Source organism: Taudactylus pleione, unplaced genomic scaffold (assembly GCF_031769625.1).
Source record: "Taudactylus pleione unplaced genomic scaffold, aTauple2 ptg000324l, whole genome shotgun sequence".
In the NCBI taxonomy this organism is placed as follows: Eukaryota; Metazoa; Chordata; class Amphibia; order Anura; family Myobatrachidae; genus Taudactylus; species Taudactylus pleione.
The window spans coordinates 1,160,437-1,186,533 of record NW_028284725.1 but is presented as its reverse complement, the minus strand read 5'-3'; the positions used below and the strand labels follow the sequence as shown (position 1 = coordinate 1,186,533).

Genomic DNA, 26,097 nt, shown 5'->3' with positions numbered 1-26,097 from the left:
ACCAAGTTTGGACATCTGGTCCGGACTGAAGGACCTGGCAACAATTTCTGACATGTCTACTGTCACTGCATATGATACTGTCACCATTGACAGAATGGTGGAGGATTACATCGGTGACAGCATCCAAGTAGGCATGTCAGACAGTCCATACCTGTACTGGCAGGAAAAAGAGGCAATTTGGAGGCCCCTGTACAAACTGGCTCTATTTTACCTGAGTTGCCCCCCCTCCAGTGTGTACTCCGAAAGAGTGTTTAGTGCAGCCGGGAACCTTGTCAGCGAAAGGCGTAGGAGGTTGCTTCCACAGAATGTGGAGAAGATGATGTTCATCAAAATGAATTATCAGCTCTTCCAGGGAGACCAGCCTCCAGAAGGTACAGAGGGACCTGTGGTGGTGGATTCAAGTGGGGACGAGTTAATACTTTGTGAGGATGAGGATGTACACACTGAAGAGGGTGAGGAATCGGTGGATGAGGAGGATGAGGATGACATCTTGCCTCCGTAGAGCCAGTTTGTGCAGGGACACATTAATTGCCAGCTTGTTTTGTGGGGGCCCAAACGAACCAATCATTTCAGCCACAGTTGTGTGGCAGACCCTGGCGCTGAAATGATTGATTTGTTAAAGTGTGCATGTCCTGTTTATACAACATAAGGGTGGGTGGGAGGGCCCAAGGACAATTCCATCTTGCACCTCTTTTTTTCTTTGCATTATGTACAGTTTGGGGCCTAGTTTTTCTAACTGCCATCCTGCCTGCCACTGCAGTGTCACTCCTAGATGGGTCACGTGTTTGTGCCGCCCACTCGTGTCGCTTAGCATAGTCATCCAGCTACCTCGGTGCAACCTTTTGGACATAAAAACACTATTGTGAGGTGTGAGGTGTTCAGAATAGACTGGAAATGAGTGGAAATTAAGGTTATTGAGGTTAATAATAGCATAGGAGCAGAAAAACCTACAAATTCTGTGATTTTAGCTGTTTTTATGCTTTTTTTCAAAAAAATACAGATCCAAAACACAAAACCCAGAACCCAAAACACGGAAGGGTGGTTTTGGCAAAACCAATCCAGATCCAAAACACGAAGAAAGATCCAGATCCAAAACCAAAACACAAAACACGAAAAGTGGCCGGTGCACACCCCTATATTTTAGTAGATTATAGTAGTAGTATCAGTATTATACATTAAGTAATATATAATCAATGTCGCCGCTGGGCTGATAAAAAAAATATATATGTAAAAAAAAAAAAAAGACAAGAAAAAAAGAACTTTTTTCCCGCTGACGTCACGGGCAGCGGCAGCACAAAGTTTATGTAGTGCCAAGTGGGCGTGGCCTTTTTGTGTCCGCCCGTTGTGTTGGCGGAGGGATCCGTGTACGTGCTGACTGAGGCCTGGTCACACGCCGCGCGGCCTCGCAGTGCTGCCAGACGGGAGGAGAGCGGGGCTGTAGCGCTCGCACAGCGGACACCGGCTCGGTAAGGACGGGGTGAATGGAATGGTGGGAGCGGGGTGGTTGGCGTTGGCGCCTGGCCACATGTGGCCACGCTCAGTCGGCATGTGGCGGGTAGGCCGGGGACCCCCGGTGCTGGGCGGGAGCGGGCGCTGGCTGGGGCCTCCTTCTCGCGGTATAAGGGGACACGGTGTCCCGCCCGGGGTGCTAGGTGTGAGCTGCCCATAGAGACTCCGCAGCCTCTGCCTTCCTGCTGCTCCCTATAAGACGGCCTGAGGGGGCGAGCTGGGACTAGTGGTCCTACAGCCGGCGGAGCGGCCTGGCTGCAGACTGTGCTCCGTATCCCATCACACTGGTCCCCCCTCCCCCCGAGAGGGATCAGCCCCAGGGCCCGGTTCCTACTAATTCCTGAGTGATTGCTGCGGGGACCTGGATCTCATTGTCTGGGGAGCCCGCCTGGTGCCATGTGTGACTATAGGGCCCCAGCCTGCAATCAGGGGCCCCCGCTGTGCAGAGGGCAGCAATAGGGACACAGGATATCAATGTTACTATCTACTAGCACAGGGTGGTATGTGTGTGTGTATATATATATATATGTATGTATGTGTGTATATATATATATATATGTATGTGTGTATATATATATATATATATATATATATATATGTGTGTGTGTGTATATATATATATATATATATATATATATATATATTGCACACGTCTTGTATGTTTGTGCCAATCCCCCCCCCCCCCCCCATAACCATATTATTATGGCAATCGGTAGTCAAATTCAGTGATGGGACTCTGCTTAGGGCAATAGGCAGGGGCATTTGGTGTTAGCCGTCTAATCCTCCGGTGAGCTCTGGCACAGATAGGGTTATACGTGGAACAAAGACGTGGCGGGCAGCTTCTTCCTCAGCTGTCTGTGGTACAACACCGACCCACTGTATAGAGTCACAGATCCACATATTGGGGTCATGCATTCACCCACCCACAAGTGGATAGTGTGCTGAGACGTGGAATAATGGCTGCGGTTATACTGAGCGATCTGCTTCCATATGGAAACAGGCAACCTAGGCCTGCCGCAGCCACCATCCTCACTGTACATATTGCAAGCTTAATGTGCCGAGGGCTGCAATTCACTGGCTTAGTGCTGGGTAATGTAATATTCTTAAAGCATCTGGTTCAAAATGAAGGAAGGATCATAAAACTGGGGGTGCACAGGCTTTTCTTGTACATTATGTGATGGGAAAACTAAATTAGATAATGAAACCTTTATGTGGCTGCCTTCACAATTGTCAGGTACTGGGGGGGGGCTTTACCGATTTGTGGAAAAAATGTATACTGTGTTATTAGCATTCATTTATAGGGCAGTTTTCCGCAGGGTAATACAGAGCAGCAATACAGACACGTATAATTACAAGCATGTCACTCAGACAATATGTATATCAGAAAGTGCGGAGGGAGATCAGAGCTTACATTCTGAAAGGGGGAGGTAGAAGAATTGGTGAGACACAAAGTTAGGGCAAAATTGATGTGAATGCACTGATTTTATAGTTAAAAGGGTCTTTCCAGCTCTTGAGATCCTTTTTCTGTGAGCAGTATTTCCCCAAACTTATCGGTCAGTTGGTTTCCTCCGTTGGAAAAATATGCTATCGCTTTACATAAGACAACCGCAGAACTCCAACCATCGCCGTCGGGAGTCTTACTAAGGTGCCAGTCTCGCAGAGTGATACAGTAATCTGACGCTCATTACGTATAGCTATTGTTCCAGTATACTGCGCTTGTCAGTCATGTGCCGAAAACCTTCACCAATGCCGCAGATACGCTTAGCTGTTTTGGTTGCTTTCTTGTTTAAGGTAATGTTTGGGGGTTCTAATGGAGTACCCATATCTGACTAGTATATGCATTATGGAGTTCTAAAGTGATTCCCTTTAAGACTTGAGGGGTAGGTGCACTGTTGAATGTTTAAGTTAATGTGAAACGCTTACTGTGCTTGTCCAGTGACATCGATCCTAGCATAGGATGAGTTTTATTGTTCATATAAATTGCTAGCAGCAAATTTTGTGGTCTGTTAGGCTGCAGATCCTTTGTTCTATTCCAATGGATTTAAACATGTAAACAAAAATGAAACGAGTATGGAAAAGCAACAGCCATGGGGGGGAAAAATATGCTTATACATTACTGTAGTTTGAGTAACAAATATTCACGCAATTACGTGGGAATGTTATCTGGTAATTTCTTCTGTTAAAAGTATTTACTCTTACAGGTGACATTGCTAAAGAGGGGGAACTTATGTGTGCGGGGAGTATGCTTTGTAGGAGTTGTCTTTATAGGTGTTGTGCATAATGCATTTGTGTCTGTTATGTTCTTACCACAGCACCTTAATACATATCTGTATATTTTTTTTAATACAGGTCTTCAAAATGACGCAGTTTTTGCCCCCTAACTTGTTGGCTCTGTTTGCGCCCAGAGATCCGGTTCCATACCTGCCACCGTTGGAGAAGCTACCTCATGAAAAACACCACAACCAGCCATACTGTGGTATTGCTCCTTACATTAGGGAGTTTGAGGTGAGAACATTGATTCTTCACTGCTGAAATAGCTTAATTTGAATTTGTTATTGTCTGCATTGCTTAATGTGTGTGTCATTTTATTCTGCCCCGTGCACAGGACCCTCGTGATGCCCCCCCGCCAACCAGAGCGGAGACCCGTGATGAACGGATGGAAAGGAAGGTAAGACCTATTTGTTGAGAGAACTGAGACCTGTACATTGTTGGGGTGGCCTGTATAAACGCAGGTTGAATACAATGGAAATTTGAAGCTTACTTGGGTGCCGAGCGTCATTACACATACTTTGAATGCTGTGGCCCAAATGTTAATAGGATGCAGGATTTTGAAGCTGCCGTGATTTTGTCGAGGTAGCAGTCAGATTTAAAGCAGTAATGTTTAGTAAGGCAAACCCAACCTGCTTTTGTCTTACTAAACTTTGACACTTTAAATCTAACTGCTACCTTGCTGAAATCTCAGCAGTTTCGGAATGAGGCACCCTATCCTATTTGTCCTATGCGTGTGGCACGCACACACCCTAGATCTACATACGTTGCATGGTGCAGCTTTTTACTGGCTTTGTTGTGTCAACAAGTTAAGGGGCCTATCAATTAGATGACTTTTTGAACGATCTTCCTGGTTTTGGTCGGATTGTTCAGAAAGTCGTCTAATGGATAGCCGGCAAGGACCAGTGATGCGCGTGCACGCTGGGTCCTTGCCGACTATCTATGGAACATGCTGGTCAACCAGACGACGAGCGTCAGGTTCCACATGTTCGCAGATAGGTCGGTCTCCTGTAGAATGACGTTCAGTGTGGGCAGCGCACCTAGGCGCCCTGAAGGACTGAACGCTAGTCGTTCAGTTTTTCAGGTCCCCTAATGGATAGGCCCCTTTATCCTCCCTTACAGACCTTGTCTTCCGACAGTGCTCATGCGTTTAAATGGTGCCACTGAGTGTTTCCAAATTAGACTATGATACAGCGAAATAGTTGATGAATAATTGGGTAACCGATGCATATTTGTAGTGAGGCCCAGTCCCGAGGGTATTTTAAAATCTAATCAGTTTGAGAAAGCGTTCGGCACTGGTTTAGTGCATATATCAACAAAAAAATGCTTGAGTAGTGATTGGGTTAAGGATAGATATTGCAGGCTTGAGGGGAACCGTGGGTGTGTGTACCCCAATAAAGCAAAGTTGCTGTGAGTGAGAATGGCGACTAGAGTGCATGGAGATTGGGGTGAACCACCCACTCCACCCTTCAGTACACATATTGCAGTTCACAATATTCTCTTCATTGTGACTGTGATAAACCGTGTAGTTTGGTCAGAAGGTTTTCCATTCAAATGCGCATTTATTTACCTCCAGAGAACTCTTGAGCATGTGAAGACCAGTTTGCAGGAAGTGACTTACAAAAAAGAGCGCATCTGTTGTGTGAAACCTTATGATAGCTTAGTTGATCAGTAAAGTATAATAGTAGATCAACTCACTTTGACATCATGGCGAATAGACATGTTTAGGATCACCACAACAGGGATGTTTTGAAGAGCTGCCACCTACACTTGGTACTCCTGGTTTCACCCTAACAGCAATTGTTAGATTGTGTGGTACCAGAAAGCGCTATAAATTCAGCGTAATAAATATGCCTAAAGTAATAGCAAAAAGTAAATATAAGTAAAAAAAAAAAAAAAAAGTTTAAAAAAAAAAAAAATATATATATATATATATATATACACAATCAAGAAAATATATATAAATAAAATGTATAATACAAACATATCTGCAGAGTGTAATCAGTTAATAGGACACAAATAGAATGCACACTTAAAAGATGTTTGTTAGCCATATTTATTACACTTTTAGCGCTTTCTGGTACCACACATAATTTAAGACAATTTATTTTGTTTAAGGAAACTGCTTTGGCTACAAATTAGAAGCGTTTGACCACATTCTATAGCAGTTGTTAGATGTATGACAATTGGAGACTGTACCGTGCTAAATACACAGGCTTCATCTCTCCGGACAATCAGGTTGGAAACGGGAGTAGCAAACGGCATCATCCCAATTTCTTTATGGTTGTGACAAATTTATATCGGTGTTAATATGGCTGGATTTTTTTTTTATTTTTTTTTTTAACTCTTTACAAAACAACATTGACGAACAAAGCACAGACCCGCTTGAGGTACACCTGGGAGTTTGTGCTCATGGTTGAGCTTTTGTTTTCTTAGCATGGAAAAATATGCATTTAATATGCAAATGGAAGCAGGTCTTAATGGTAATTATGTGCATCTGTGACAGTGAGGTTACTGCTGGCTGTGGAGCCTTTAAAAATATAGAAAGCGCTTCCTACAGATGCTATTTAGTTCAGCATGATATGACAGCATAAAAAGCTTTGCCATGTTCTCTTATATCCACTATGCCAGTGTATAAAGGGCAGGGGTTGTTACAAGCTTCTCGCTGTGCAGGCATCTCTGCCGCCTGTACATATTCATAACTAGCTGATCATTCCTAAGCTACTACAAACACTACATGATTTTGTCATTAGTATGATGGGTAATATGTTCCTGTGTGTAACTTGTGTCAGTGTCTGAGGTGTGTTTGTAGGATCAGGAATTTATTTTAAACACATTATTGCAGAGACGAGAGAAGATCGAGCGAAGACAGCAGGACGTGGAAAATGAACTGAAAATCTGTAAGTCCTATGTTTAACATGAGTGCCGTCTGGTCTGTGCAAGGCTCATAAGGTTTATGGTGTTTAACACTGGAAATACCTATTTAACCTGCAAATGAGAACTGTAACCAAACATCTAATTTTCCTTTTCAATCAGGGGATCCTCACAATGATCAAAATGCCCAAGGAGACGCCTTCAAGACACTGTTTGTTGCCAGAGTGGTAGGTTTCTTGCCTTTTCCAATGTAGCCTATATAATATGACTGCAGTAGAAAATATTGACCTTTGCTAGAATACAAAATTGAAGTTGCTATTTAAATCTTAGTTATATTTTTTCCAAATGTCATATTTCAGAATTACGACACAACGGAATCAAAGCTGAGAAGAGAGTTTGAGGTGTATGGGCCTATTAAACGGGTACGTATTGGCCTGAATGCGCTTGGCTTCTCTAGACATTTGATTGGTCTGCCTATTTTAAATGCTGCAAAGTTATAGTTCGACTTTTTTAAACTAATTATTGAGAACCTTGCTGTTAAGTGTCTGACATAACTATGCAGTAACTAGTAAGTACCCCTTTCAGATCGCAAATGGCGTGTCGCACCAGGGTTTTGTGCACGAGTCCATCCCGGGTGCGACCCGCCTGAGACCCCTCTCTGACTGGCGGCCCGACCCAGCAATAATGCTGTGTCGATGCCGGCGCTCCAAGCGCCGCACTCCCTATGTGGTAAATGGGACCCCCCATTCACACCGCACCACGAGCCTGGTTGAACTCGTGTTCAACACTGCTCATTACTCAAGTTAAAATGCCGGGATGTTTCAACTGGGCCTTTTCACACTGCACAGTAACCCGGGTTGCTGCGTGTTCATGTGCAATTACCCGGGTTACTTGATGGCAGTATGAAAGTGGTATATATGACACCTCAGTCCTTAGTGGTTTTATTAGAAAGTGTCACATTTTCAAATGTATGATAGGACATACATATGTAGACTTCTATGTGTTCTAGTGAGTAAGCCCTATAGAATTATTTATATTTATGCACTATACTTTCTCAAAGGATGTTAAAGGAATATTCCAGTTTCCTAATTGGTCCTTTGATTTTGTCTCCCAAAACCCTCCATCTTTTTAACATGGAAATTGTAGAGATCCTAGGGGAGGGTATCCCATGCCCAGTGTTGTCTTTTTTTTAAAATTTTCATGTCCTATAACAACTGCTTGTCCAGTCTCTTTCCAGGGTAAAGGAGGGTACACACTGGGCGATTAAAGTGGACGACTAAACGATATAGTTGTCGTTCACTTTATTGTCCATTTATTCACCAAAATGATGAACGATAACGACCAACGATGCGCATTCTCGCAGGTCGTTCGTCTTTATCGTTCATCTGGCAAACATGCAGGCCAAGCTGACAATATTGTCAGGTTGCTGCATGTTGGGGAATGGGGGAGAGCCCGTCGCTGAACGATATTGTTAATGATATCGTTTAGCGGGTGTGCTCAATGTCATGAACGACATTGAGCATACCCTGCCAGGGACATACTAGACGATAAGCTTCCTGAGCGATATCGTCTAGTGTGTATGCACCTTTTAGGCTGAGTAGCTTGCTAAAAATACGTTTCTGAGTAGTTAAAAAGACTTTCAAATGTATTTTTCTCTAAACTTTCAGATTCACATGGTTTATAGCAAGCGTTCTGCAAAGCCTCGTGGATACGCCTTCATAGAGTATGAACATGAACGTGATATGCACTGTAAGTTCCTTTTCTTTACCTTCACTTCATTTGTAGCATTTGTAAATTTAAAATGTTAATACACTGTAAATAAGTAAAGTGCCCTTAAACTTAAAGGGCTGTTTCCAGAAGGTAAGTTATTGGCTGTTCACGTGGGTACCCGAATTCCATTAATCCCATCGGTCACACTCAACACATAAGGGAGCACATTGTTTATTGCAGTAGGCCGTACGTCCGAGCATACGCTGCCAGCTATAGGCTCTCGCTACCTAGCAAAGCTTGCTGGGGCTACAGGTTGCCCAGGCCTGTTTAAATACATCCAAGTAATTGGTTAGTTTGTCAGTAAATAGATCTTTCTTTATTCCCTGTTTAATGCGGTCTCTATTGGGTTACTAATTTGCTTTCTGCCTATGATGGCGCTTGTGCTCTGATATGAAAGTGTTTAACGCCAGCATTTGCCAGAAGTGGTGCAGTAGTTTCTGTAGGAATTCTGTATTTTAGGTACACCAGATAGGTAAGTTTGTCTGGTATCACTTTAATGATCCGCTTTTCAAATACAAATGCTTGCGGCAGGACAGGCAGTAAACTTGCTGCCACAGCTGCCAGTTTGGGGCCACTATAGATATAGTTATTAGTAAATAAACTGGGATTACTGTAACGCGGGTCCTACTAAATGTGGGCAGATTTTGATGGGCAACTACATTTTTAGTGATGCCATGAGTTAAATTAACATTCTATATCTGTAAGCCCCACACATTAATGAGCTTTATGCATCCAGTTACACATGGCATTAATCGTGCATACCAATGGCCACTTTACTTTCCTTCCCATAATGCAGTGGTTCCACTTGTGCACAGTACCCTAGATCTATGCCCTTTTCTCAGTAGATAACTGTTGCCCATCTTTGTACTGTAAAATGTAAAACTCTGTACAAAGTGTAATGTGAGTGGGGTGTATTAATTTTGTGTTCTTATTGCCACTGCAGCCACCATTGTGATGGCAATTGCCACTGCTGGCTTGCAGCTGACGCTAATGCTCCCCTTTACAACATCTCATTGTATGGTTGGTATAAGGGTTTGTATGATGGGTAAGACTTTGCAGCACTTACACACAAGACACAGGGAGGCAGACTAAGCAGCAGCCCAGCCATTAGTTATACTGGACAGTGTATGAAACCTACATTATACAGGCATCAACCTGCCTAGTGAGGCAAGCTGAGGGGTAGCAGTAACATGATTAGTGGTGATTTCCTCAGTCTGTGCACTAACAGAAAAAAATATAAATGATGACTTTAATCTCTCAATTCACTGCATCCCATAATCTATCACATACTAGAACTTAAGTGATGTTTGGGTAATTAATCGGGGATATGTGCAGCTTAGGGGAATTACTATACCAGTGTAGAAGACTTTCTCAGCTTGTATTAGTGATTCTGGCTGAGAATGTACGGTAGGTGAGCCTTAGTGGTAGCTACCTCCATGGCTGGTCCTCTTCTCTAGCAGTAGTTAAACTTTTGGACACATACAAGAAGGGGTTGCATGGGAGGGGGGGATCTATACGTAAATCAGCATTCACTACATGTATGGCTTCAGACATTTTCTTAACGTAATACTGTAGGGCAAACAACACTACTTAGGCCTTACATTATTTTGAAAGAAACTACAGATCATGGCCTGAAACGGACCTCATTACAGTCAGATGCATTGATTTTTACATTTTGGTAAGTGTGAAGACCTGCTATATTTGGTCTCTTTAAAAAGCACACATACAAAAAGACATTTTGTAGTATTTTTTCATTTTTTGTTTTATATGCAAGTTAGATTTTTTTTTTTTTCCCCTTTAAACAATGCCGTGCTTCACACACAATTTTTTGAGACACTATAATTTCCTAAAGAAACCCAGTATATCTGGCTTTAAGTCTTCTGCTAAATTCACTTTTGGTCAAACTCCTGACCTGTATAAACGGGGCCTTTTTGTCCCTTATTTCTTGTCAAAAATAAACATCCATCTGCTTGGAAAGGTAAGATGTTTTTTTTTTTTTTTTTTCTATTAAAATGAATACCATTCTGTGTAACTTGATATTTTTGTAAGTTACATTTCTGCCACAAGGCTTGCTTAGAGGGGAAGCCAACCTCCAGAGAATTTAATCTGCCAAGCAGATTAGTTGGCTTTTAGTGGCTCTTGTTATGACAAAACATGAGGCCAGGTCTGTGCACTGACTATAATTCTATTTGCACAGCAGAGCTGTTTGCTGCATCTAAGGCTTTGTCTAACGCAGAGGCGGGCAAAAAACGGCCCTTCAGCTGCTGTTGAACTATAGATCCCTGCATGCCCTGCAACCGTTTTAAGATGGTCAAATAGCAAGGCTGTAGCATTGCATGCTGGGATGTGTAGTTTTACAGCTGCAGGGCCACTTATTTCCCACCCCTGATCTAACGCCTGGTGCGTTATTTGTCTGCTAGGGATATAAATGTGTTTTTTTTTGTTTTTAACAGTCCAAAATTTAGTGTGTACATGGCCTGGGTGCATCAATACTAAGTCTGCCTGGCAGATTGAGTTTTACAAAGGCTGATTTCCCCTTTAGGTTACAATATGAGCTGCTTTTGCAGACGTAATGGTAGTGTTTATTTAGATATATTTTATAATACTTTATAGAGAGGTTGCAGTCAGGTCAAAAGTTAATATGTGAAATAGTTCTGCAGTCACATTTTCATAGCCAAGCGGTTCATCCATTATGTTGGCACCATCACAAATGAGCCACTGATCTATAGGTTTATCTTTAATTAAGAGACTTCATTTTACCGCCTATTTGTGTCCTAATTATCAGAAGCTTCTGCTGTTTAAAAATTAGTTGCATCACCCAGCATGCTTGCAAAAGGCACTTTTTTTTTTTTTTCCTTAGAGTTTACAAAACCAGGAATTTATGTAAATGTTAGTCTAAATTTAGCAATCTTTTTTTTTTTTTTTTTTTTTTTTTTTTTTTATGGGTAATATTTACAATGAAACCTAAGATCTTAGTTTAGGGCTACTTAGAAGCAGGATTACCTTATTTGTGCATGTGTGACTGCTCACTAGAAGCACTCACAGATTGTAAAGCCTGCTATAGCTTGTGCAAGGTGAGATGGTAGGGCCCAGGTAAGCCACAGCAAGTGGAGACATCCTCTCGCCTTCTCATTGGCGCATGATGCTTCAATCAAATAGAGGCAATTAAAGAATCGCCAGCCAACCAGCAATGGTAAATCTTCGCTTTTATAAAGGATGAAGCTGAAGACTGCTTGGATGGAGAGAGAGGGGTAGGTGTGGGAAGTAGGTTTGTGTAAATGAATTGGCCATGTTGCAGTTACTTTTGATTTGTATGTAGGTACAATCGTCTGATCAGGTTTCTGGTACGCAAAATTCATGATCCTTTAGTCTCGGCCTTTAACCCATCTGTGTCTTCGGATATTATACTTTCTAGTGCCCACTTGCCTTTTCTCTTCCCTTTTCACCTTTATTCCCCTGACCCTTTTTTTCCATATTGCTGGAATAAGAAGCCACTTATCGCTTAGTATTGCTTTGGGCCAATTGGTCAGTTATTCATGGTTTAAGGTTATTTATTCCTTAGTGGACATCTGGCGTTAAGGTAAGGTTCCGAGCTGTTCTGGTTTGTGTCTCGGGAGCTCCTGTTTAGTCGTCATCATTCACGACAAGTGTGCGTTAAAAACATTTAATTTAATAGGATGACTGCAGTTCCTGGGTTACAAACTGGGTCAGTTCCCGGCAGGCTGAACAACCCTGATCATTGGCCAATCACATGATGATGCCCTTTTAATGCAGTTGTCTGTTTCTTCTTCCTAACTGTCTTGTTCATAAAGCTTACTAACCTCCAAAGTGTCAAATACCTACCATTGCAAATGTTGGTTTGGCATCTTTCTAAGCTTGCATTTTAAATGGTTGAAACAAGAACCCGTTTTGAATCTTCATTATTAAATGTAGAATGATTTGATCTAAAAATCAGTGTTATACAGGGAAGCGATTTCTTCCTCAGTGACGTGTTCCCCATCTGCCGAGCAGGTAAGCTTGGTGGAAAACGGTAAAATGTTCCTCTAGATCTACCGCCGACTTCATTGAAGGGTAGTAAATCTACATGCATATTTGTAATTTCTAGTATAGTTGGCCTTTTTGTATGGATTATTTTTTAAAAATTTTAAATATAATTTATTTGTGGTTAGTTTGGATTCGACAGCAGTTTCCATTTCCTGCCGTGTATAATTCTAACAAACTGCTCGCTGTGCTATTTGGCCTGGGTTATCCAAAGGAAAGACTTTTATACTGTGAGATGGCAGATAATGCCGATTTAAGCAGAGAAGCGATGAAAGGCCGTAAAGACTCGAAAGGAGCCTGTGTGACTTTTAGCCACAGTCGGCAGCCATTGGTGTTCTGCAGCTGTCTGTCAACTGTTAACCGTACGCAGTAAATAAATGCTTGCAATGGATTAAACTAGAGCAGCTGAGACAGGTAAGCGTTTCTCAGCTGTAAGAGATGTCCTGCTTTCCAAAAGCAAAATTATAAAAAAAGGACCCTCCAAGAGTCAAACATCCTTTCCCAAGATATCGTCATGAAATTCGTTGAATTTGAGGCGGTAAATTGAAAGTTTTTGTAAGTAGTTTCATCAGGTAACTTTTTTTTTATTATTTTAGTGGTTCTGTCTAGTGCTTCTTGCTGTATTTAACTGTAGCTTTTGACTACTCGTGTCTTGTACTTTTTCAAAAGGGCCTGTATACACTTGGGGGAGACACCTCTAGCTGGCATATATTTCATGAGGGGTTTTTTTTATTTTTTTTATTTATATTTTTCATACACAAGATAGCCAGTGAGCCGAAAAGGAGTGACATTGGTTATTTCAGATGTAACTTAGTTTATGTAGTTGAAGGGACATACTGCAACTCGAAATCACAATGTTAGTGCACACAGACCTTTTGTATGGGATATCCTGGAATCATTTAATCTATAACCTGCATTTTTCTCCCTTTCAGCTGAGTACAAACAAGTGGGAAACATTTGGCAATGGGAGAGTGATTTGGGGGTGAGGGTGTTGGTAACAGTCTCTTAAAACGCTGTTTTCTGGACAATGGAGAGATTTTTAACCTCATATGACCAGAAAACATTGGCAGGTCTATCGCTAAATAGATGCAATTGACTGCTTCATGGCAGATTTGTGACATCTACTTAGATGATTTATAACACAACACCATTTAGGTGCTGCTGTTTGCTCTAGAGAATTACTCCTTTGAGCCACACGGAGGAGTAATTGCTTGAATGGACCTGCATTTAGTATGCGGTTTTGGGGCAAAGTTAGGTTATGTCTGTATGTTGGGTTTTGTTTTTTTCCTATTAAAGGTTAATATAACGGGAGGGGGGAGATGCGCGGGGCACCGTATCTAATGGCTGCTTTTTTGCTCTTCTGGGGACGGTGTGTTACAGCGGCGTACAAGCATGCAGACGGGAAGAAAATTGATGGAAGGCGTGTGTTGGTTGATGTTGAAAGAGGACGTACGGTGAAAGGCTGGCGCCCACGAAGGCTTGGTAAGAATATTGTCGGTCACTGCCTGATCTCGTGAAGGAACTGCAGTTTAACAGATGGCTGCAGTTGTGTCATAAAATATATACAATACATAGCAAGTTTAATGCCGTTTGAATGACTTATTACATGCCCCAATATTTTTCTTTAACTGTATCTGATTTCATTAAACTTGGTGAAGTCCATTTCATTGACTCACATTTCTGCATCTTAGGTGGTGGCCTTGGAGGCACCAGGCGTGGAGGAGCAGATGTTAATATACGGCACTCTGGCAGAGATGACACCTCTAGATATGATGAGAGGTGAGTTGGTAATATTGCTGCCACAGTGTGGTGGATTTTTACTATGCAAGGTAAAATTATTGTTCCTTAAACAATGGCCGGTCATCACCATCTTGCCCATCTATAAAGTTCCTCTTCCCTCCATAACGTAGCACTATTAAGGGCTATTCTGCTCCCCTTTTTTAAAGTGATTTTGCCACTTATTAAAAGTCTACCCCCCTCTAAGACATTTAGAATAGGTGTAAGCATTTAAAAAAAATCCTATTTCTACTTCAGGGTCCATAGGGTATCCACAGGATACCTTGGGTATAGGTGTGACGTCAGTCGCAGGGCACCAAAGAGTTAAGCTTTCAGCCTCCCAGGATGCACTAGGTCCCCCTCCTATACTCCGCCCCCGAGCCAAGGCACCTCAGTTTAGTTTGGTGCCCGGCCGGAGTCGGGTGCACCTGTTGGAGTGGGGGCTAGAAGAGCCCCTGAAGCTTTTTCTTCATGCAGCTGTGGCTGCACATCTGGATGAACAGCATGGACAGTCAGTCCTGACGTCCATGCTGTCTTCCCTACACCCCGCCGGTACCAGAACGCCGGTACTGATCCGGGGATGCTGGTGGGCATCTGGGGTCACAGCTAGCGGTGACCCCAGATGTCCCGGACCATGGCCGGATTCAAGGGGGACAGAGGTAAGCAGCGGGGTCCCGCGGTGGGTCCCCGCTGATCACATGGTCCTAAGTCACCAGGCAGGGGGCTCCCTGGGGACTGGCTGCAGCGTGGAGCCAGGCGACCAACCTGCGCTTCCACTACCCCCTGGGACAGCGGACCGCAGCAGAGCGGTAGCGCTGCGGCGTCCCAGGGGTTAAATGCATGCCAGGGGAGCGCGCCTTCCCTGTCTCACAGCCGGCGCCTCCCCCGCTGCACACAGCCCTCTCTGCACTGTGCTGACTGGCCCAGTGTCAGCGCTCCTCCCCCAGGCCAGCCTTCTCTCTGCTCCTCGGTGGCCATCTTTTCAGAAGCATGGTGAATGCTGCTGGAAGCCTGCATTGGAAGCATCGTGGTCTGGATCCCCCCGCATACCTCTCCTCCGCTGTGGTCAGGTCTGTGTATGCAGCGCTGTGTCCTACCAGGCCCTGTGTCTGTGTAGTTGAGTTATCAGCGCTGTTAGTGCAGGAATTGATTTTCTTTGCATTGTATGTGACTGTGCTAGCGCTGCCTGTAACTTTTCTTCTCAAGACTGTCAGCTTTATTACTGTCCCTGTTCTTTCTGCTAAGCCCGTGCGGTGCGGTGCTGCAGGGTGGTCTCTCGCCTATTTAATATATAATTGGTGAGAGGGGTCACAAACGTGGTGCCATCATGTCTGAAAGTGATTTTCCCCTCCGGCTACAGTGTACCACGTGTAAAGTACCGTTAGCGGAGGGGGAGGGTAGCACGGAGGGCCTTTGCCGGCAGTGTTTGTCCATGGCGCGGCCTCTTACGGTTACAGCACCGGTACAGGAGCCGCCCTGGGCTTGTTTCGCTCAGGCGCTAACAGCTTTAGTGGGCCAGTTAGCTCCGCAGCCCGCGTTTACTCCGATGGGTTTGTCCCAGCAGTCTGTGGTGTCGTCACCCATGCAGGGTTTCCCACGACAATTGGTGGTACCCCACAGTCTCCCTATTTCCCCGCTCCCGGTTTCTCAGGAGCCAGCGTGGGTTAACTCCCTGACGAGTTCTGTACAGCACTTGTCAGATGTGTTGCAAGGGGAGTCTGTGATGCGGCCTCATAAACGGCCGGTGGCGTCTCTGTCCGCTCCTTATGAGGATGACGAAGGGACGTCTGATGATGGGGAGATTCTGGATCCTTACGATCAGGAACCTCTCCATACTAAGGACGCTGATGCTAAGTCCAAAGTATATATTCCTGGATTTATTCGGGCGGTCCGCACAGCCTTGGTGATTGAGGACGAAGTTCCCCCAGCGGCTAAGTCTAAGTATGCCTTTTTCAAAGACGTGAAGGGCGATGCCACAGTCTTTCCTCTTTCGGGTCAGTTGGTGGACCATTTAGAGGAGGCGTGGAAACAGCCTGGCAAAAGATACCAGCCGCAGAGACGCCTGGCGGTGGCTTATCCGTTCGCGGATAATTATTTTGCTAAGTGGGAATCCCCTCCACAGGTGGATTCTCACGTCACCCGTCTTGTCCGTAGTGCCGATGCCATCCATGTCCTCCCTTAAGGATGCTACGGACCGCAAGGTGGAAATCTGCCTGAAGTCCGCTTGCCAGAGCGATGGAGCGCTGGGCGGATTCATTAGAGGCTTCTTTTGATTCCGACTGTCCAGCCGAACAGGCAGAGTTGATTGTCAATCTCCGTGATTCGGCCACCTACATCAACGAGGCGGCTCTAGACATTAGTACTCTGGTGTCTAGAATTTCTTCAGCAGCGGTAGCTGCTCGTCGCACCTTGTGGCTGCGATCCTGGAAGGCGGACGCAGATTCCAAGAAGGGTCTGGAAGCGTTGCCGTTTACCGGAGAAGTTCTCTTCGGTCCAGATCTGGATAAGATTGTGGCCACGCTGGCGGCAGCCAAATCGGCTTGTCTCCCGTCGGCCGCTGCTCGTTCTGGTTCTGGACCATCGTCCTTTCGGTCATCTAGGGCCCAGGGCAGGCCCAAACCACAGTCGTTTCCCCGTCAGGCTGGCCCTAGGAAATCAGTCAAGCCCCGGAAGCAGGCATGGAGTACCAGACGTCCGGCCCCCAAGCCAGATGACAAGCCTGCGGCCTGACGGTCCGGGCCTCCCTTTGGGGGATCCCAGGGTGGGAGGCCGCCTGCTGCAGTTCGCCCAGTGTTGGTCGGTCACTACGACAGACACTTGGGTTCTGGAGGTGGTCTCCCACGGGTACGCCCTCTCCTTCCGGCACAGACCCCCGGCTCGATTCTTCACCACGGGTCTACCATCAGACCGGAACAAGGCTACGGAGCTGCAGAAGGTATTGCACACTATGCTCCAGGCTGGAGTTATAGTGCCTGTTCCATTCTCCCAGAGGGGCCAGGGTTTCTACTCAAATCTTTTTTTGGTACAGAAACCCAATGGGTCCTTTCGTCCGATTCTCAACCTCAAAGCACTCAACACGTCTTTGCGGGTACCGAAGTTTCGGATGGGGACCCTACGGTCCATCATTCTGGCGCTGGAACCTGGGGACTACATGGTGTCATTGGAGATCCAGGACGCTTACCTGCATGTCCCTATTCTTTTGCGCCATCAACAGTTCCTCAGGTTTGCAATCCGCAGCGACCACTTCCAGTTTCGGGCGTTACCTTTTGGCCTGGCGACAGCACCACGTGTTTTCACCAAGGTGATGGCGGTCATGGCGGCTTCTCTGCGGCTGCAGGGAGTCCGCATGTTGCCGTACTTGGACGACCTGTTATTGGTGGCGGGATCTCCAGAGCTCCTGTTACGTCACGTGGACCTGACCATTGCCCTGCTGCGGCACGGCTAATCAACTGGCAGAAGTCCACTCTAATCCCGTCTCGGAGGATTCTGCATCTTTGAGCCTTATTTGACTCGGGACAGCAAAAGATCTTCGTGACGGAGGAAAAGATCTCTGCTTTACAGTCAAGGGTGTGCAGTTGTCTGCACAGCCGCCGGGTGTCTCTACACTCGGCGATGAGGTTACTGGGCTCCATGGTGTCGGTGTTCGACATGGTGGAATATGCCCAGTTTCACTCCAGACCTCTGTAACACCTGATCCTGTCAAAGTGGAACGGGCTGCCTCAGTCTCTGAAGTCCCAGACGATTGTGTTCACCCCGGAGGTTCGTCTGTCCCTTGCTTGGTGGTTACAGACGTCCCACCTCAGCGAGGGACGTCCGTTCTGGGTTCCAAATTGGGTCCTGTTGACAACGGACGCCAGTCTTCGGGGCTGGGGAGCAGTTTCGGGTCCACATCTGTTCCAGGGCAGGTGGACGCCGACATACCTGTTCCCTCCGGTCTCCCTTCTTCCACGGGTAATCCGGAAATTCAAACAGGAAGGAGGGACGCTCCTGTTGATAGCTCCCGCGTGGCCCAGACGGCACTGGTTCTCAGACCCTCAGGGTCTGTCCGTGGACAGTCCTCTGCGGTTGCCGCTACGACCGGACCTCCTGTCTCAGGGTCCTTGTCACCCGGACCTGACTCGGCTGTCTTTGACGGCGTGGTCCCAGGGGTTTTCCAGCTCTGTGGTGCGTACCATGTTGCGAGCTCGGAAACCGTCTTCCGCGAGGATATACCATCGCGTGTGGCATACGTTCTTCCAGTGGTGTCGACCGAGAGGTTATGCACCGCGAGAGTTTCGTCTGTCTCGGATTCTCGCCTTCCTGCAAGCGGGACTAGATCATGGGCTTCGCCTTGCTTCTTTGAAGGTACAGGTTTCGGCCCTATCTGTCTGGTTTCACCGTAGGATTGCTACAATCCCGGATGTGCGCACCTTTATGCAAGGTGTTGTCCGCATTCAGCCGCCCTTTGTTCCACCTGTGGCGCCTTGGGATTTGGCTGTGGTCCTGAGGGCTCTCCAAGGACCGCCGTTTGAACCACTGGGATCAGTGGATCTTAAATAGCTAACAGCTAAGACTGTTTTCCTTCTGGCTATTGCTTCGGCCAGACGTGTTTCTGAGTTAGGGGCTCTTTCTTGTAGACCCCCTTTCTTGGTTTTTCATGGGAACAGGGCAGTACTCCGCACTCGGCCCGAGTTTCTTCCCAAAGTTGTTTCCCAGTTTCATGTTAACGAGGAAATCGTTGTTCCGGCCTTTAACTCACCGGGTCTTTCCGTGGGTGAGGCCTCTGTGGATGTTGTGCGGGCCTTAAGGACTTATGTTGACCGCACTTCTTAGTTTAGGAAGTCGGACGCTTTGTCCTCTATGGCTTCCGTAAAAAGGGTTGGCCTGCTTCAAAGCAAACTTTGGCAACCTGGATCCGTATGGCTATTTCTGAAGCTTATCTTCATGAAGGCCTACCGGTTCCTCCTTCTCTGAAGGCTCATTCCACTAGGTCTGTGGGTCCTTCGTGGGCAGCTCGACGTGGTGCCTCTGCAGTCCAGATCTGCAAGGCTGCTACGTGGTCCTCTGTCCATACCTTCGTGAGGTATTACAGGTTTGACACCTTCGCCTCTCAGGATGCTTCCTTCGGGCGGCGGATTCTCCTTTCTGCACAGGAGCGTCCCCACCCTTGAAGGATACTGCTTTGGGACATCCCCAAGGTATCCTGTGGATACCCTATGGATCCTGAAGTAGAAAATATGAGATATGGTAAGAACTTACCCTTATCTCTATTTCTACGAAGTCCATAGGGTTCCACAGGACTCCCGCCCTGTCGCACCTGTGCTGCAGATGGGCTTTGCTCTGGTCACCGGTTTTCCGTCTCCCTCTGGTGAGAATGTGATTCTTGTATGTGTCCAGATCTTTGTTCTCTCTCTTCTCCTCCTCCGGCCTATGGCTTGGTAACTAACTGAGGTGCCTTGGCTCGGGGGCGGGGTATAGGAGGGGGACCTAGAGCATCCTGGGAGGCTGAAAGCTTAACTCTTTGGTGCCCTGCGACTGACGTCACACCTATACCCAAGGTATCCTGTGGAACCCTATGGACTTCGTAGAAATAGAGATAACAAGGGTAAGTTCTTACCATATCTCATATTATAACTTCGTATTAATAAAGATGTGTACATGAAAGCTTTTACTACATCCTGTAACGCTGTAGTCTACAAGTGACAAGTAAACAGCCGACTTGAAGAACCACCATTGTCCTGGTTCTGCGTGTGCTAAAAATTCTTGTAGTGGCCGACCTCCTTTCGTGCTGCAAGTTGAAGTGCTTTAATTTCTTTTCAGACACTTCTAGGGCAGAAGATACTTCCAACTGTTTGTTAATTTAACCAAAAGAATTGTCCATATATAGAAACTGAAAACAGACCATGTTTACGTTCATTTCTTGTCCTAACATACTGGAAAGTATTGAACTGTATAACCTTAATGGAAGACCAAATGTTGCTAGCATTGGGTTTAGGCTGCGAGGAAGGGGGGCTTAGGTTTAGGCACTTAGGGGTGGGTGGGGGTAAGGCACCCCTAAGGGAGGGTTAAGGGGTAGAATAGGGTTAGTTTTACTTACCTTATTAGCTTCGGGATTTTTACCCCTGCCGGGCTTCCACTGTCGGCGGTATTGCATACTGATCCCGCTAGCACATACAATGCAGTGTAACCTTTAGTTTCTTTAAGACCGAAGTTACGGCTCTGATCTAGCCATTCTAGAAAATTATCTACATCCCCCTATCTTTATGTAGTATTTTAAGAATAATTATTTACTATTTGGTAATTATGTTTGTATTTATTAGGGATCGTGACCGTGAAAGGGAGAGAGACCGCCGGGAACGGAGCCGTGAGCGGGATAAGGAGCAGCTGCGTGAGAGGCGCAGGACCCGTTCCAGGGAGCGCAGGAGGAGGACACGAAGTCGCGAAAAGGAAGAAAGGAAACGTAGTCGAGAAAAGAGTAGGGATAAGGATAAAGACAAGGACAAGGAAAAAGATAAGGATAAGGACAGGGAACGCAAGCGCAGAAGTCGTAGTAGAGACCGCAAGCGTGATAGAGACCGTGACAGGGAAAAGAAGGAAGATCGCGCTGAGGGGGAAATTCCAGATGGCGGGGAAATTAACGAGGATATGCCAACTGTTGATGTATCGGTCGAAGACATCGAGGTGAAGATTGAGCCGGAAGAAAAAAGTAGAGAACGTGATCGAGACAGGGACAGGGAAAAGGACAGGGATAAAGATAGAGACCGCGATCGGGACAGGAGGCGTAGTCACAGAGAGAGGGATAGAGATAAGGACCGGGATAGAGGAGACAGAGATAGGAGACGCGATAGAGGAGACAGAGATAGGGATCGAGAACACAAAAGGGATAGAGATCGTAGTGACCGTAGTGAGAAAAGAGAGGAGAGGGTTCCAGACAACGGTATGATTCAAGAACCAGTTGAAGAGACTAGCCAAGATATGTACTTAGACCAAGAATCGATGCAGTCTGGAGACGGATATTTATCCACAGAGAACGGCTATATCATGGAGCCTCCCATGGAATAATCTTATTTATTCTCGCGTAATCTCCATCCTCAAAGGAACTCTTCTTCCGTAGCCAGACTTCTGTGCATTCATGAGCCACAGCCGCTGTTTTCACTTGTGCATACGACTTGGATTCCCCCAAACATGATTTAAATGTGGCGTTACTAATGCTATTCAACATTGATTTCAAACAACTGCATTGGGGATTTTTTTTTTTTTTTGTAGGTGGGTATGTTTTACAAGTTTATGTAGCTGTCATCCCTGAACTTGTGTAAACTGGCATACATTACATGTTTTTTGTTTTTTTTTATTACGTCTTTTCAAAAATAAAATCATTTTAATGTTACATTTGGTCATTTTTTTCAGTTCATTTCTGGTGGAAGTGAGGTGGCAGCAACTGAAAGGAAGTGGAATGGACCATATCATTGATAAAGACGAGCCTTAGGGGTCATTCCTATTAGGTGCGAATTGCGAGTTTTTCTTAAAACTTGCGCACTTCGCGCGAAGCGCACTCCCAAGAATTCTCCAAATGAGATTTGCGAGAAATGCATGAAAATGTGGGTAGACCATCCTGGACCCCCCCCCCCCCAAAATAGATAATGTCGTTTAGCAAGACTGTATAGATGGCTGTTTGGTCATTGGGAAGTTACTGTAGGTTTTGAAATGGTGTCAAATTGCTGATTTGAGCATTTTTTATTTATTTTTTTACATGCAAGAAAATGATACAAAACAAACTTTTTTTATTTTAATCTCAAACTAATTAAACGAAAAATGTAGAAAATGGGAAAAAAGGTGAATTTGGGGTACTTTGAGGGCACCTTGAAAAATTGACAAAATGTAAAAAATTTTCAACTAAAAAATTGTATTTAAATGTGGGGTGCCTTAATTAACGAAAAAGTAGATTTTGGGGTAATTTGAGGATTTTTATTTTTTTACCCCAAAAAACAACATGTAATTATTGGACTGAATAAGAAATTAGAAACTTCCAATTGCCTAATTGGTCATTAGGGGGGGGGGGGGGGGGGTGTCCAAGGGGTACAGCAGTGTCCCCACATTTTAACCTTAAAATAAAGATTTTCCTTTCCATCTCTCACCCTCAGGGAGGTGCAGGTGGGAAGTTGCTAATTGGATTGCAAAATGAATTTGCTATGCGAATTCGTAGTGAAAATCGCATCTCGCAATTCGCACCTAATAGGATTGACCCCTTATTGTTTAGAACTGTCCATTTGTTACCACGTTTTGACAGCCTACCTAATAAAGAAGTTGCAGAAACTGTTTTTACGGAAGTACAAACCCAAGTCTCCGTTAGGGATTAGAGAGTTGGGGGGTAGGTTGCTAGAACCCCAAGTGCGCACACCTGCGATCAGCTCATTCTGTCTATATCAGGTATTTATTTTTTCTCTTGCATAACATCTTGTCTGCTGTTTTTGCATAGATTCTTAGGCAGCCTCGACTATACGCTAGGTGTGACTCTTCTCTGATTTGACCTGGCACTGATGGCATGTTACCTCCCTATCAATAGAATGTCCTCTAAATATGGCCATAACTTGCCCCCCTGTTTTCTTACTACCATTACCAGCACTTTGTAAAGGTTCTTGGAGATGTTGCCAGGTCAAAATGAAGAGCGGTGCATATAGAACTAGTCCTATAATCCAGAACCTGAGAAACTTCCTTTATTGAACTGATGCAACAAAGTAAGGGGGAGATTTATCATATATTGGATAAAGTAGAGCGTGATAGAGCACCCACCAATCAGCTCCTAACTGCCGTATTACAGAATATATTTGAAAAATGACGGGGAGATTTATCAAAGCTAATCAGCTTCTAAGTGTCTTGGAGGTCTATGGATTTAAGAATATCAATGCTGATGGCAGTGGATTTGACACAATATAGATCAAATAGAAGAGAGGGTAGCACAATAATATAACCTCAAATACCAACATCAAATTTAAATATTGAAAATCATGTTTTTAAAAAAATAATTTATTCCACTTTTAAACATTTTTTTTTTTTTTTTGTACACAGTAATCAGCCAACTAAAATATGAAAACCACCTGCTTAATATTGTGTAGGTACTCCTCGTGCCGCCAAATTGGCTCTGTGGTATCTGGCACCAAGACATTAGTAGCAGATCTTTTAAGGCCAGTTGCAAGGTGGGGACTCAATGGCTCGTTTTCCAGCACATCCCACAAATGCTCGGTCAGAATGAGATCTTGGGGAGTTTGGAGGCCAACACCTTGAACTCTGTCATGTTCTTCAAGCCATTTCTGAACAATTTTGCAATGTGGCAGGTCGCATCCTGCTGAAAAAGGCTACTGCCATTAGGGAATAGTTACCATGAAGAGGTGTACTTGGTCTGCAACAATCTTTAGGGGTAGAGATGGTACATGTCAAAATAACATCCACATGAATGCCTGGATCCAAGGCTTCCCCAGTGTATGTATGTGCACGCACACACACGTTTTATACTGCACTCACTTCCTGAAGTCCATGGGGTACTCCACTAAGAAGAAAACCATAGGTGCTCCATTTACATGTTCAAGTATAGGCTTTTTACAGCCACAGAAGGCCCTCACCGCGATTAAGGTAAATAGTCAAGTTTTAATATAAAAAGTTCCATATCGCCATGATAGTCAATGTTTCGACCCCATAAGGGTCATTATCAAGACAAGTAACCACAATCCAACCATCCAGCATGCTTACCAGGAGCCTACTGACCCTTCTATGGCCCCAACAATCAGAATAAACAAGTTAATAATTTAATAATGCAATATTTGAAGTACTCACTTGTGCAACACACACTTCATCAGCGACACGCACCCAATCACCCCAGTATAATAATCAGGTGTAGGGTGGTAATCAAGTGCCACTCCGGACCAATCCCAAACTGAAACTCCATCTGCGTCATCACTAGCCGCGATGAATGCGTCTCACCATACACTTCTGTGCGTGTCAGCACAGGAAGGAGGACTATGCAGTATATAAATACATAGACAATGCGTACGCGACTTTGTTTATGGCAGCCAGGGCTGTTTCTAGGGCCTGAGGTTCCTAATGCGAATAGTCAAAATGCGCCGCCCCCCCAAGAAGCAGTAATATCGGGGAGAGGATGTGGTCTGAAAAGACCACAGAATGTCAGCTGCTGAGCCTGGGGGTGGCTAACCAGTCGGGCAGAGAGACCAAAAATATCTAGTCAAAGTAAAGTGCCCGCCGGGGTGTAGCCTAGCTGTCACAAGGCTACGCTGCATTTTTGTGTGCACGCCTTTGGTATGACATTTGCAGGAGCATGACCTTGTGTCACACCCATGTTTTTAGTCACGCAGGGGGCGAGCCTAGCACATTGAAAATACAAGCCAGATCCACATAAAATACACTGAAAAAGCCACTTCATAATAAAATACACTGAAATAAGCCACTTCCACATACAATTTTTATTTATTTTTTTTAAATACATTTTTATTGAAGCACCATGAAAGCAGATCATGCATATTGTAACTGATACTAACAGCTGAACATTGAATAAAATGAACAGTTACATACATTTTCACTGTGTCTGTGTATAATTATACAATTCGTATGTGTATATATATATATATATATATATATATATATATATATATAAAATGTAAACACATTTCAATAAAACAAATTAGTCTCTGCTAAGACCAGAATCTGTAGAATATGAAACATTAATACTACTTGTACTCTTACTCATCGATTTACGGATACCTTTATCATTCCATTAGTCCAAACTAGAAAGGAGAGCGGCTACGGGAATGAGAAGCCAAGGGAGGGGGGGGAGGCGGAGGCCCAGGGAAATGAAGCAAAATCCCTTATAAGTCCATCCTAATTGGAGGATCCCCAGATATTATTCGAAGACCATACCATTGAGTAAATTTAAATGAATCATAAATTCTATGTCTCTAGTGGGGTCAGAGTTCCAATATAACTCTCCCACGTTAAGAAAAATTTTCCTACATGAGCCTCCATCTCTATAATCGTCTCAATCCAATCCATGTTAAATACATGGAAAAGCTTTTCTTTAAAAAGACGCAATGTAGGTGGCGAAGTTTCAATCCATTACCGGAGTATCGTCTTACGAGCCACCGCAATAATAATGAGCAGGAGCCTCTTGCAGCCCTTCGCCACTCGCTGACCTGGAAGTATACCAAATAGAGCCCATATATCAGTAAATGGTACATAATTTACCAGGTGCTCAAGGGCGTATTTCCTTACCTGTAACCAAAAAGTTCTCAGAAGAGGACACGACCAGAAATAGTGGTATAAGTTAGCTATGGCAGACATGACAGCGAGGACAAGAGGCCGAAGAAGTCATACCTGCCAAATATTGTCTATGCGTGGAGAAGTATGCTTTGTGAAATATATTCAGAAACATTTCTTGATATTGAATAGCCGGGAGTAAATTACGAGATAATAGAAGAGTTTTGCCAAGAATTTCACATGATAATGAGGGAATCACCAGCACTCACCTACTCATCCCAGAGCGTACCACCTCATGTTACATGAGTTGTCTTAAAAAGGAATAGTGTATTGATAACGCCTTTTTTGTAGCCGGTTTTGAGAGGAGCATAGTGTTAAGTGAGTTTTCCCAATCCAAATATGAAAAACATCTAATAACTGAAGCCACGTAATGATTAGCCTGCATGAAAGCAAGAGGATGAATACGAAATGAGGGAAACCTTTCTGACGGTCCTCATAATTAATTGAGCGTTTTATGGTATATTACAAAAAGTACCTATAGTAGTTAGCCCTTCTCTATGAAGTTTGGTAAAAGTGAATGCTGCCTTACCTCCCTGAAATTCCGGATTTCCTTTAAAA

At 44.6% G+C, this 26,097-nt stretch overlaps 1 protein-coding gene across 1 annotated transcript; it reads left to right on the top strand.

Moving 5' to 3' along the window:
- Nucleotides 1-1,342: 1,342 nt before the first annotated feature.
- On the top strand, nucleotides 1,343-21,604 carry SNRNP70 (small nuclear ribonucleoprotein U1 subunit 70). The gene is made up of 10 exons (XM_088443049.1): nucleotides 1,343-1,466; nucleotides 3,859-4,014; nucleotides 4,115-4,177; nucleotides 6,623-6,677; nucleotides 6,814-6,878; nucleotides 7,011-7,073; nucleotides 8,319-8,400; nucleotides 13,843-13,944; nucleotides 14,154-14,241; nucleotides 20,538-21,604. Exons 2-10 carry the CDS (start codon nucleotides 3,868-3,870, stop codon nucleotides 21,277-21,279), a joined length of 1,407 nt encoding a protein of 468 aa, XP_088299175.1. The 5' UTR covers nucleotides 1,343-1,466; nucleotides 3,859-3,867; the 3' UTR covers nucleotides 21,280-21,604.
- The last annotated feature ends 4,493 nt before the right edge of the window (nucleotides 21,605-26,097 follow it).

Coding starts and splice junctions, on each gene's coding strand:
- SNRNP70 (XM_088443049.1), top strand. CDS start 3,868: ATGACGCAGTTTTTGCCCCCTAACTTGTTGGCTCTGTTTGCGCCCAGA. Junction 7,074..8,318: donor TGTATGGGCCTATTAAACGG/GTACGTATTGGC, acceptor CTAAACTTTCAG/ATTCACATGGTTTATAGCAA. Junction 13,945..14,153: donor CTGGCGCCCACGAAGGCTTG/GTAAGAATATTG, acceptor TCTGCATCTTAG/GTGGTGGCCTTGGAGGCACC.